General features: G+C 44.8%; 1 protein-coding gene across 2 annotated transcripts in view; it reads right to left on the minus strand.

Annotated features, from left to right (window-relative positions):
• Positions 1 to 10,286: 10,286 nt before the first annotated feature.
• The window catches only part of RAI2 (retinoic acid induced 2), a 44,462-nt gene continuing 41,392 nt past the window's right edge, over positions 10,287 to 13,356 (minus strand). For both annotated transcript variants that reach the window (XM_053936513.1, XM_053936514.1), the window contains one exon: positions 10,287 to 12,460. In XM_053936513.1, coding sequence (XP_053792488.1) covers positions 10,691 to 12,355 — 1,665 coding nt within the window. In that variant the 5' untranslated portion in view covers positions 12,356 to 12,460 and the 3' untranslated portion in view covers positions 10,287 to 10,690. The remainder of the gene's footprint in view (positions 12,461 to 13,356) is intronic.

The following is a 13,356-nucleotide window of genomic DNA, read 5'->3' on the forward strand; positions in this document are numbered from 1 at the left end:
CTGTCTGTTCTCTTTGATGCTGTGTGGATGTGTGAGTGCTCTCTGCATAGGCAAGGGTGGCTGTCTGATCTGGCATTTGGCAGTTCTTGACAGTTCATGGAAACGTCTGATATAAAGAGGTTTTAATGAAAAGGGTAAGATCATTCCAGCCTTGTTCATCTGAAGCAATTAATGTTTGAATTTGGGTTGTTCTATGCTTTCAAAGTAAGAACTGTATCTAGTTACTCAACTATTTTGTTTGGTATATCTCGTTTTGCAACTTAAAGCTCATACAGAATTCTCATACAACCATGGAGGGGAAGAGACTGATAAAAACGGTTTGTGCTGTATTCAGATAAAGATATGAAGTATTTTAAATCAAAGCAATTAATTGAACTTGGTAGACTTCAAGATTTCTTATTTCTGTGATACAGAAGTCTCTTGTTCCAGTGACTGTTATCAGCAATCAGCCAGTGCCTGAGAAGGAACTTGGATTGGGTTAATGGTAACCTCACAACCATCACTGGCAGTTGATGAAAATTGGAAGTTGGCAGTACCAGTAGTCCAGAGGCATTTTGGATCTGATCTCTCCCAGAACATACTCATATGTTTTTGGTGTTTGATATACAAGACAATATTATTTAGTCTCTTTGTTTCTCCAATTTGCTTTTCTATCAACATGGATTCATCTGTTTATCTGGCTCTGTAACTCTTGGTCATCTTGGAAGACAGTGCCATAACTCCTCAATGTGTCGTGGCACTATTGAAAATTAAAATACTGCTGCCTGGGAGGGCTAGCAGCTCTAAAAATTATTTTTGTAGGACACCTATGCAATAGTGGAATTGAAGAAGGCTAGAGGGTAGACTGTGGCAGTATACATACTGTAGGACTTTTTCACACATATGTAGGAACGACAGTGAAAGACAGCAATATCATGTTACAAATGTTGGCTTGAAGGATGGAGCATCTTCCCCTTTTCTGTTGCTTTGGATAAAAAGACACCATTTTTTATTTCAGGTCGAAGACACAGGCGCAAAGATGTTTATCTGATCACTCATTATATTGGTAGAAACTGTTCTTCCTCTGCAGTCAGGGATATAATTTGCAAAAAGTGATGTTTACCTTCTCTGTAGCTGTGACAGTTTTATGTGAGTCTGTGGATGTGATTATGTAAGCCCTGGACATGATACAAAAATTCTAAATTTGAGTATCTCAAATATTTTTGTAGGGGAAAAATGAGCCCTGGCTGGGGATGGCTAAAATCTTGAACTTTTAACCTGATCAGATAAAACTTTCTTTGTGCTTGTCTTTCCTTTAATTTAAGCTGAAATTCAGAGAATTGAAATATGGATACACTGAGGCAAAGCTGGTATTCAGTAATTCAGCCTTTTCTACGTTCTATGTAATGAGGTCCCCCACCTCATTCAGCAGTAGGCCCAAGTTTTCCCAAGTCTTCTTTTGTTAGCTATAGAATGTTGTCTATTTTAATGCAGGATCATGGAGAGAAATACATTTTAAAGGGGAATGATAGCAGTATTTTTTTCTTTGATTGGCCAGCTAGTTACATAATAGAGTAAAATGAATGAAGAGGTGTGAACCTCTTCAAAGTAATGAGTGTCTTCATCTTTTTGTCGCTCTTTCTGCCGAGTTGAGGCTGTGTAGAATTACACTGGCTTGGCTTGAAGAGGAAAAAAGAAAAAAGAGAGACCTCCTTGAGATCAATTTCAAAGGTCATATATTCCTCCTCTCTATCTTTATTACATGTAAAACCGTGGGAGTGAGTAAAAAGTGCTCATTTGGAACTGCCTAAGAGTGATGCAGGGAGGCAGAAGCTGATTTCATGTCCATTTTAGTGGTGAAATGATTGCTGCTTCTTTTTCAAGCCTTGATTATAATCTTTCGCTCTGTAAAGCTTACTAACTAGCCCATAATCCTGGGATTGTGTTCCCCAACTGTCAGTGTTCCTGTTGTTTCAAAGGTCATGCAGAGCCATTTTGAGACTTGTTAAAATCTGAAGAGTCTGTTGTAAACTCAGTGTTGTGAGTCTGCAACTGAATACATAACATTTTATATATATTTTTAGGTTTTTTAGTGTGAAAACTGCAGAGATAGGGTTGGGGGGTTATTTAATGGTGAAGTATTTTGCTACTTTGTTCTCTGATGGTTTGTTCTAAATAAGTCCTCATTATTGTGGCTGTGGTAGAAGACAGGAGTCCTGTGAGTACTTAAAATATGCCATTTCAGTGATCCAGCGAGCTTTTAAATTCCTCGCTTACATAATCATCCACCCCTGTCCTAGCAGATCATTTTGATTAGCTGTAATTTGTCCCATTTGAATCAGAATTAGCTTCTATCAGCTCCAGAATCTCCCAGTCCTGCTGTACATGCTGAGGAGTCCTGCAAAAGCTGCTTCTCCTCATAGCATTATGGACCACTGCTAGTTTTATTTCAGCTTTCATTGACCGCAGGGGAATTGTTTAGTGCTGATAGCGAAGGCTGCACACCTCTACTTCTTTTCTTTTTAAAATACACGAAGGCATTTTCATCCACAGAGATTCACTTTTCAGCATCTGAAATCTAAGGCCTTTGAGGACAAACAGCACAAGCAAACAGATGCCAGCACAAGGGCAAGGGGCGATTGCATCCCATGTTGTCTGAACAGACAAGCGTGAACAGATGTACAGCTTGAAGCTGGCAGAAACCATCTCTGCCAATGGTTCCTTTCTAGCTGTGACAGCTGGAAGAAAATGAATATGCCACAAAACTACCATGATAATTGCCATTACCCTGTGTTGGCTGTCCCAGCTCTGAGGTCCAGATCTGGAAAGACAGACTCATCTACCCTTCCAGGCGGACGCTGAGGCAATTGGCAAGGCAGTGGGAAAAAACATGATGAATGGTGGTACACCTTAGCAAGTCTGGTGTTCAAATGCAAGAGGTCATGATTTTACTGAATATTTTCCCTTTCTCATATTTAGTTTTTTTCAGTAGTTACAGAGGCACTCTGTTTCCACAAGCAATTGGGCTAATGCTGTCTAGATTACCAAGAGTGAGGTTTTCAAACAGGTCTGAACTCTTCCACAACTTCCATCTCTCCAGACTAGTGCTGCAGAACATGTTTCCTCTTATTGAAGACCCTTTTGAGGGAAGGATCTTCCCATGTGCTTCTTAATCCTGCATGTTATGAAAAGTAAGGGAAGGAGTCTGTAGCTTTTGCTTGCTTTATCTCTGATGTGCCAGCAATTGCTACTGATTTCAGCCCTTGCCTGGGGATGTACATGGTACTGTGTTATGAACAGATGCCTCTCACCTGCACAATATTACTCAAGGTGTGATCTACAAAGTGCTTTTCTTTTTAAGTCCCTGTGCTTATATGAGCAAAATTGTGAGGAGGGAGAAATAAATAAATAAATGATCAGTTTTAGTCTACCCTTGGTTTATGCTTGTACTTCAGGGGTGAAGTGGAACATAATTGCTAATAATTTTTATATTGGAACATAATTGCTTATTAGGTTCAGTGGGCAATGGGACAGGGGGCAGGTTTTTTAGTTTGGGGTTTTGTTGGTTTTTTTTTTTTTTGTTTGTGGTGGGGTTTCTTTTGTCTTGTTTTTTTGGTTTTTTTTTTACCTAACTGCTATCAGCTGTTAATTTGTTTTCAAGAGGGCAGCTCAGCAAAAGGGAGCATATTGCTTTCATACATCTTTGCCTTCACTGTAATATATTAATTGTAATTGCTTGGGTGGTGTTTGGCTGCAGGAAATTAACAGGTTGGGGAAAGTTTAAATATTTTGAAAGAAAACAGAAATGCAAGGCTGGGATGAGTGATAGGATTTGCTTGCAATAAACATGGGAAGGAAAATACATGAAGAATGAAGTAATGGAAAATTAGGAAGGAGAAAACCAGGTGGATATATCAAGATAAACTGTTTCAGATTCACAGATTACTTGTGTCTTTGACTTTCATGTTAAGCTGGGATTTTTTAATGGGAAAGTTAGGAATAAACATTTTGAACCACGTCAGGGATGTGAAGTCTTATCTTGACATGCTTTTATCTGAAAACAAGGGATGAATCCTTGTAATTCCCTACCCAGTTTTTGGGACATGCACTCTCTGGCATTTAATTGTTTCTTAGATGCTGCTAACAACTCACTCTTGTTAAGACTTCTTTTAAAGCCAGACTAGTTGAGGAGCCAAAACCTGGGAACATGGGCTTGGGTTTCACTTAATGTAACTTCATTTCTTGATATTGTTGATATATATCTTGATATAGTTGTCCAGACTCTTTCTGAATTTAATCCATGGGAGTGGAGGGTATGAGTGATCTGACCAAATACCAACATTTGCTTTACAGAGACTTCTTGACTCTCTTGGTTTTACTAGCCAGTTTCTATCATGGGAGTCTCAATACCCATTTCAAGTCTAGCATATGACCTAATTCCCCGCCTAAAGTTCTCTTCAATGAAAGTAAGCTGGAACAACCCTCTTACTCGAATCCTTCATTGGAAGACCTACTTGGCATTGAGAAGCAAATGTTCAAGTGCACATTACAGTAACCAAGCAATGTTGGCCAGGTCCCATGTTCTACCACACAAGAGGTCTGGCTTTAAAGTCCAGTTGTTCAGAATATCTAGCCAAAATTCTGTCTATAGAGAATATTTGTGCTTTCTTAGATCTTTGTTGTTGCACAGAATGCTGTGGCAAAAAGCAGACACCAAGCACTTAAATATTCTGTTGGTGTCTTTAAACCCCACTCTGAGCCCTGGGTACACAAATACAGGTGGTTCTAGGTGACTGTGGCATATGCATCATTGGGCTGTAAGATTGAGTGTGGTGGCTTTGTGCCAGCTTTGTGGAGGGTCTCTGAAAGGTTAGGTACATGCTCTCTTATGCTGGATTGTGCTCTGTGGACCAACTTTCAAAGTACTTCTTTTGAAACATTTGTTTAAAAAAATCTACTTGTTAGCTTTATAACTGCCTGAAGGCAGGCAGGTTGGCTTTGGGGTTTTTTTCCTCCATAAGCGAGAAGTTACTTGTGTATCAGAAACTTCAAAAATCAATAGCTTTCCCATGCTTATTGGTGGTTTTCTTTGGGTACGTAAGCTCCACAAAGAAGGACCTCCTTGTGTCCAGTGGCCTGCCCTTGGTCTGTGAGATGCCAGACTACGACAAATAATTGCCTAACTTTGTTCCTAAGCAAAGAAAGATGGGAACTCCATTGATGAGGATGTGGTGGGAAGGATGATATTGAACAATGCAAAAAATGTGACCATTTTGAAACAGCTGTGGCCTCAGGAACATTAGTAATCCCAGGAGCATGCAGGGGGGACACAGGGTGATACAGGGATGCAATGTGTCTGTTACCAGAGTTTCACTGGAAACACATTTCCAAACAGTGAAAAAATGATGTTCCACTTGGAAAAAAGTAGAAATAGTCCTTCCTTCCAGATACTTGATTAGATTGTACCCTGCTGTTTGCTCTTTTAATTTTCATATCTTAGTTTGGAAGAATCCTAATAATTTCAGTACTGGGATATTACGGTATTATTCTAAGAGAGCTTGGGGTATATGGGCACGAAGCAGTACTAAATATTTTAGCGATTAGTAATATTTCTACCCAAACATGAAGAAATGTTTCAGATGGTTCAACAACAAAACAGATTTTCCTAACAGGATTGCAATACCATGATTTTAACAACTGTGGAAAATAGGTTTTCCACACTAAAATTAGGGGATTTGCTTGTGTGTGTCAGACTGCCCCAGAGTACTCTGAATTGAAAACTTCAGCATTAGGGGTATGTAGTATAGTCTAAGAGAAATGCAACTTTAAATAGGAGGAGGAGGAAGCATTGGGGGAAAAAAGTGAAAGGTGAGTGAAAAAAGCAAATTGCACAAATTAACATTATTAATGTCACTGTGTCAGATTGTCTGCCTTTGGGAAGGCAGGAACAGACCCCAGAGGAAAACAAGGTCCTTGACTGAGCCCTTCAACATGTTTTTATAAACTTGAGCACAAAAACAAACTAAAACATCTGGCACCAGGATATTATGCAATGTTGTTTTATGCTATTTTCATTGTCTAATATTCTTCATGAGAACTGTTAACAAGTCACTATTGTCAGATCACAGTCCCAAGTTGCCTCTGTGCAAGTGAAGGGGCACAGACTTCTCTGATTCATTCCCTTCCATGCCCAATGGCCACTTCTCTGCCAAATGGTTTCCCCTGAAACCTTTCATGTGCATGTGTGTGATGCTGATCCTTGAGCACCTATGGGTCAAACCTCTGCAGGGATGTGCAAAGTGTTGTAATCATCCCAGTGCTCTGGGAGGCCTGAGCAGAAAATGGGTAGAAGTGGTTAAAAAAGTGAGCACTGATCGTGAGACATCGTGGCATATCAAGTTTATAGCAGATAGGAGTGTGGGTGGTAGGAGAATATAGGGCATACACGTTACCTCAGTCATGGGAAAGGCAAAAGCAGCTACCTTTGCTCTTCTGCTTCCCTTTGCATTTCTGCTGGGATAGTTTTGCTGCCCCTTGTCCTCTGCTGTCAGGGCAGGAGGAGCAGGAGGTTGCACTGCCTTGTGTGCTCTGTATATGTGGTTTGATATGTGGTCTCCCCTAGCCCTCACTTTTTGGCTGCCTTCAGCTCAAAAAAGCATGGCCCTCTCTGGGCTCAGTGCCTGCCTTTTTTCCTGCTCTCACCAAGTAGCCTGAGCTGTGTCTTAGAAGCTGATGTCCTTTTCTCTGTCAGCAGCTCATGGCCAAAAGCTGTCGTTTTGCTTCTCCCTTTGATTCTCTGGCTGCTTGCTAACTTCAATAAAGGTGCAATATTAACAGGCTTGGATCTTGTCTCAGCTTCCATTGCCTGCTTTCCTTTCCCATTCTCCACCTTTTCCTTGCACTTATGGTTGTCTGTGCCTTACCTGACTGCTTGGTGTCCTCCCAACCTAGAAACTGCCTAGTCCAGGTAAATTCCCTCCTTCTTCTTTTGGATTAATTTATTTTCCTAACAGCTAACTCCACATTTGGAAGCCTTAGGTGTGCACCCCTGGTCCTTGAAGCTGTGCTTTGGCAGCATTGGGGAAAGACTGTCCTGTGTAGGAAAGTTGGTACATCTGAGCACTCCTTCCCCCGAGACTGCCCTGTCCCATGGCCTTCATCTGAGATGTGCAGCCCTTCTGCCTGCCTTGGATTTAGTTTCTGGATTCCTGCAAAGCCCCTGCCTGACAGGGGGAAGAGAGCAGAGGGAAAGGTAATATGACCCCACAACCTTCTACCCTCTCACTCACTCCCTAATAAGACCCCACAGCCAAAGTCCAAGTCACGTGGAGACTGGAGCCAACCAGGGGTGCCCCTGAGGGCACGGCTTCTCTCTCCTTCTGCTCTCTCTTTCCTCTCTTGCATATACTCATCACTGTAAAATGTCTTCCTCCTATTACAGCTTAATGACTTTCCCTTCAACTTCACTAGAGGTATTAATGTCTCCATTAACAGCCACCAGAAATGGAAGCTCCATATATCATGAGTGCAGCTCCGCATCCTTCTCCTCATATAGAAGTTTCAGAAGCAGTTAAAATGTAGCCCTGTAGAAAATTAATGGCCCAATACACAAAATCTGTAATTGCTGCTAGAGGCGAGGAGGAGGAGGAGGTGAAAGTGCTCAATCTTGGTGTAATTAAGTACTTTGTTCTATGGCCACTTCTCCCCCGTGCTGATGAGATGTAGGACTTGTGCTTCACACATGAGGGTGGTGGGAGGCAAGTGGTCCCCACTTAGCATCATTTGCCCACCAGAGTTCAGCAGCAGGAGAGGTGCCACACCTCTTCCCATGGCACAGCCTTGAAGCCTGGGGTTGCATGAAATGGCATCAGGGTAAGGGAGTGCCAACTGTCCTAAACCTTCCTGGGAATATGCTGTTGAGAATATTCCCCCTGCCCTGCAGTTTAAGCAATGGAAAAGCCAGGCAGCAGGGTGGGTGAGCCTTGTCTGCTCTGCTTATCCATTTCTATGGGAGTGGCTCCAGCCTGTGTCACAGGCTCTGGGGATGTTGGTGGCCACCGGCAGTGCCAGGGAGCCTGCCCATCCAGGCCCTGGAAAGTCAGGGAGGCTGTCCTGGAGTGGCAGAGAGGGATGTTGGAATAATTGGAGCCTGCTCTGGTTTTCCTCAGCCCTGCTTCAGAAGGAAGAGGTTGCAGTTACCCGTCCAAGGGACTGGGGCAAGATGCAGCCACATGGCTGCTGGTCTGGTCTACTGTTACAACCAGCACCAGTTGGCTTTAAACTCAATTTGTTGTCCCCAGGCATTGGCTGTTTTGACAGTGCTTGTATGGGTTTATAATGTCATAAAGCTGATTTAGCCTTATTTGTTGTCAGGGTTTCTGGAGCCTGTGGTCTAAATTCAGTTAAACCAGACCTCTCTGTGTGCAGAGTGGGCTGGGAGGTACCCAGAGCATTGATGCTCCCAGTAAAGGCCTCTGAAGGAGAGGAGGGAAAAGCTGAGCATCTGCATGCAGCCAGTGCCACCAACAAGCTCTGCCTGTCCCAACTATCAGCAGTAGGGCAGCAGTGGATGGATGCCCTCTCTGCCTGCTGAGGATGCTGTGGGGAATGATTTGGACAGCAAGGATTTGTACAGTTGGTGCAGCAGATGCCACCACCAGTGTGAAACACTTCTTTAAAAAAAAAGAAATTAAATTTCTTTTGAGCTTGCTTCTGTAAAAATGACAGTAGCCAATTCAGTGACCGCCTTATTTTTCTGTGGTATAGCCCTGGGGAAAATTCACATTATCACAAGGTTTTTTGACACTCTAGAACAGGCAGGCTGAAATAGAAGCGGACAGTGACAACTGGGATGGCCATCCCAAGGGATGTTGAAATCCTCAGCCTCTGCAGTGCAATAAACAAATGACATATTTTATTAGCAGTTTCTTGGAAGGAGAAAAATGAAGTAGCTGAGTATTTTCAATTAAGAAAAAAAGATATTTAAAAAAAATTGTTAGATGACTAAACATTAATGAATCCATCAACACTTTACACTTTTCTGAACGTTGTCAGTTCTGCCACCTCAGGGAAAAATAAAAGGCTTTAAAATGCTTAAAAAGCAAGAGTTTGACAGAACTGATGCTATGCCTATGTGAAAGTCTTCCATTTTTGTATTAAGCAAGAAGGCAGTGATCCTTCAGCCAAGGAAAAGAGAAACATAATGCCTTTCCTAACCTCACTGCAGTTTCATTTTCCAAATACCGAACTGGTGCCTGCTGCTATCAAAATTTGCAGCAGATTTTGGCATGACATTGATGCCTATGGGTGTGAGAGGACTTAAGACACTGAAGCTGCTGCTTTGAGCAATTTATCATTGTATGAACAACTGCAAAAAAGCTGTCCAAGAGGAGTCATAGAAATAGGCTGGCGGCAGATAGGCAAAGGCAGGCACAGTTAGCATGTGATGGCATCCAGCTGATAGCTTTATAATGTTTTGGTTTTTTTTTTTTTTTTTTTTTTTTTTTTTTACTTAGATAGTCCTGGTGCCCTGCCAGGAACATGTAATTTGAAATTGCAACAAAAGTTTTCTACAGGTATAGCCACAAAAGACGCAGCACCCACCAAAAACTGTCCTCCTGCTCTCGCATTTGTCCTTCCATCAGGATCTGTTTTTACCAGTGAGCTGTGTGAACTTTGAAGCCCATAAACAGTAATTCACCTCCAGCTCATTTCCACAGACAAGTGCAAAACTGTAACCTAGCAGAACTTTATTTTAATTGTACATTCACATCTCTCCATTGACGTGGGTGGCTTTGTACGCTGCTGAGTGATAAGTCACACAGCTCTGCTCTTTTACGTGCATTGCTATCAGTCATCAAAGAAACATAGGAAACTAACAATAAACAGCTTTTCCATATAGCATAGTTAGGCTGGGAAAAATTATGTGATTCTTTTATCCCCTCCTGCCCCCTGGCAACCGAATTCCCCTGACTTTTAGGCTTTTTTATTTTAAATGACTGATAGTATTACTTAAGATGGTTTGCTATGGGTCTCTCACAGTGAACCTGTCTTAGGTGTGCACTAGGCTGCAGAGCTCACTCTCACTGCTCTGGTAGCTCACTGGGTGCATTGTTAGCAGCTGTTGTGACATGCTCTGCAACACTGCTGCGGGACAAGAGAATTTTTCTTAGCCTGCTTTTTTTTTTTTTTAACATTTTAGGCTCAGCACAAGTTAGTTGCAGTGCTTTACAGCTTACGGGCTTTTTGCACGACCTTCCTTGTAGACTGAAAGCAATTTGGAAATGAGAAACGAATGTCACAACCAATTAGCACGTACAAACATTTATTTTTGAAATTTCCATTCCGACTGTTATGAAGAGTTACATCATCAAAGCACTTTATGGCAGTGAAAATAGCTCTTACCCCTCTGACTCATCCATTACTCCATTAAAGCTGCAAAATGTGCAATCTGCTTGAAAAATAGGTTGCTTTTAATTCAGTTTCCCATGAAAAGTCAAAATTTGGTAATAAAAAAAAATCCAAAAACAAAAGAAAAAACCAAACCAACCCTGCTTATAGGGCCTCTACATCCAATCCTTTCCCTCTTCCCCCAAAAATAACTTACAAAGATAGTTTAAAGTTTTAAATGAGTTTAAAACCGAGTGCATCTTTTTTTATTATTTTTTCTTCTTCTTCTCATAATAATCTTAAAATTCTAAAAACCCATAATTTACTTTCTTGGAAAAAAGGCAGCCAGCCGTTGCTTCTTGATTGGAAGAATATGTATCTCCGGCGAGTTCATTTTCTTTAGCTTTACGCTCCTGTTTTTGACGGGTTTCCTGAGGGCCTCGGCGGTGTCCCGGGGCTCGGGCGGGCTCTTCACATCGTAGCACTGCAGCACCGAGTCCTGGGGCAGGTCCCTTTTGAAGGAAAAGTTTTTGGTGGAGACTCCCGACAAGCCCTTGATCTTGCCGCAGAAGATGGTGGGCACGGCATCCTTGACGGAGACGATGACTTTGGCTGTCTGCGATGTGCTGACGATCTCGATGTTGTTGCCGGCCTTGGGCTCGCAGCCCGCCCTGCCCGCCTGTTCCACCAGCCACTTCTGCGGCTGCCGCAGCAGCTCGGCCGCGCCGCCGCCCGCGCCCCTGCCCTCCGCCTTACCCGCCGCCTCCGAGGGCTTGCAGGGGCCGAAGGGGGCGGCTGGCCCGGGGAGCTTGTCCGGTGCGAGGTGGGCACCGACCTCGGCGGTGGTGGCAGGGCCAGGGCCGGCCGCCTCCCCGTGCGGCCCCCCCGGCTTGCGACAGGAGGCGAGGGACAAGTCCAGCGCCCCGTCCTCGGGCGGCGGCGGCGGCACGGCCTCGCTGGCCCGAAGCGCGGGCGCCCCTTTCATGGAGAGGTCCAACGCCTCGTTCTCACCGCCCATCTTGATGACAGTGTGGCGGCTCAGCTGGGGAAACTCCCGTGGGTGGAGAAGTTCGAAGGGCTTCGTCTCCTCCTTCTCCAGGGGCGTCTGGGTGCCCTTGCAGGCGTGGGGGGTGAAGAGTGGCGGCTTGGGTGGGTCAGGGGCCGCCTTGGCCTCGGCGCCGTGGGGCACAGGGATGGGGACAGGGATGGGGATAGGGATGGGGACGGGCAGGGGCACGATGACGGGGTAGGGCACCAGCAGCGTAGCAGGGGGCACCAGCGGGGACAGGGGCGAGCTGAAGGCCTGCGGTGGGAGGGTGGCGTAGTCGGGGGGCGGCTGACAGGGGGCTGAGCCCAGGGCGCCCTGTGAGGGAAACAGGTCCTGAAGGACGGCGGCGAATCCCGGTGTCTGAAAGACCGGGGGCAGGACGGGCTCCTGCGCCTGGCCGGAGGGCTTGGGGTCCAGGAGCTGGGGCTGCCCAACGGGGGTGGCGGTGCCGGAGAAGAGGCCGGCGTGCAGGGGGCTGGCGGGGCAGGCAGCTCCCGGGGGCAGCACCAGGGGCGAGTTCAGGTGCTGGAAGACATGCTGCTCTAGGAGGACGGGCAGCGGGACGGGGCCCTGGGTTGTCATCACGTACGGGGTGGCAGCATTGGTGGCTGGCATCTGTGGGGCTGTGCTGCCGGCGACCTGCAGGTGGATGGGCAGGACCACGGGGCTGTCCCCCAGGCAGATGGGCTGCAGCACGGTGGCCGCCACCTTCAGGGCCACCCCGCTCTGCGATTCGGCCGGTGGCGTCAGGATGGAGGGTGCAGGGACTGTCACCAGCGGGGAAAGGGCTTTCTTCATCAGATCGGCCGAGTTGATGTTCCAAGCTTCTGCTGTGATCAGCTGAGCCACCCCATTTTCCAGCTTGTTGTTGGCCATCGCCGAGGGTGAGTTGGTGACATCCATAGGCAGGTTGGGGGCATCCTTGTACAGCTCCTCCATGTCGCAGGGCTTCTTGTTCTCTGCCAGCACCACCTCTACATCGCTGTCAGTGGGACCCGTGGCGGTTCCACGCTGCCAGGAGCATCAGCACTGACATAATTTGGCCTGCAAGCCAGAAGCATATTTTAAGCACCACATAAATCTCTTCCCTATAATAATATTTGCAACTGCCTTTAAAGACCCCATCGCCAAAGAAAAGCCATTAAACTTTTCCACACTTGAAGCTAACGGCTCCATAATACAGTGTACTATATATACAGAGATGCGGGATATACATGTTGTGCAAAACATTTTGGGGAACTTATATTTAGCCATAAACACGGCCTTAAGGACTGCCTGCAGCCAAAAAACCCTCTCAGTACAGCCTGAAGCAAGGACTTAGGATGCCCATTCCACATTTTTATACACAGCTTCACATAATGACAATGCATGTCAGTGCTGAGTGACAGCATGGTGTTTTAACTCAACAGAAGCCCCAAAACAAACATTTCTAAAAATACTGCAGCCATGAAATATTCAACCATTCATGAAGGGGACTTCATTCCCCTTCAATGCTTGTCCCTTTTTCCTCCCACAACTGCTCTCTGCAGGCTCAGAAATGGCAGGATCATGTAATGGCAAAGCAAAACCAACCAAAACTCGTGTTCACCCTGCCACAGAGCTAGACAGAGACACTAATGTGAACCAGGCACCTGATTCATTAAAGACCTGGGAAAAAAAAAAAAGGAAACAACTTAAAATCCAGTTTGACAGCCCAACTATTTATATCAACCGAGCAAATGGCAATTAAAAAAGGGCAGGGATGGTTTCTGTTCATGATCATGGTGAAATATGCAGCCTATTTCCCCTAAAGATCAACACTTCCCTGTCCTGGGGAAAAGAAAATAAAAAAAAGTCAGCAAATTAATGATACATTTATTATTATTAATGCATACATTTATTTAGAAGGATAAAAAATTTCTGCCCTGTGAGCTGCTGCCAGCAGACTTTGGCTGATGCCT

This window comes from Vidua chalybeata, chromosome 2 (assembly GCF_026979565.1).
Source record: "Vidua chalybeata isolate OUT-0048 chromosome 2, bVidCha1 merged haplotype, whole genome shotgun sequence".
NCBI classification, from domain to species: Eukaryota; Metazoa; Chordata; class Aves; order Passeriformes; family Viduidae; genus Vidua; species Vidua chalybeata.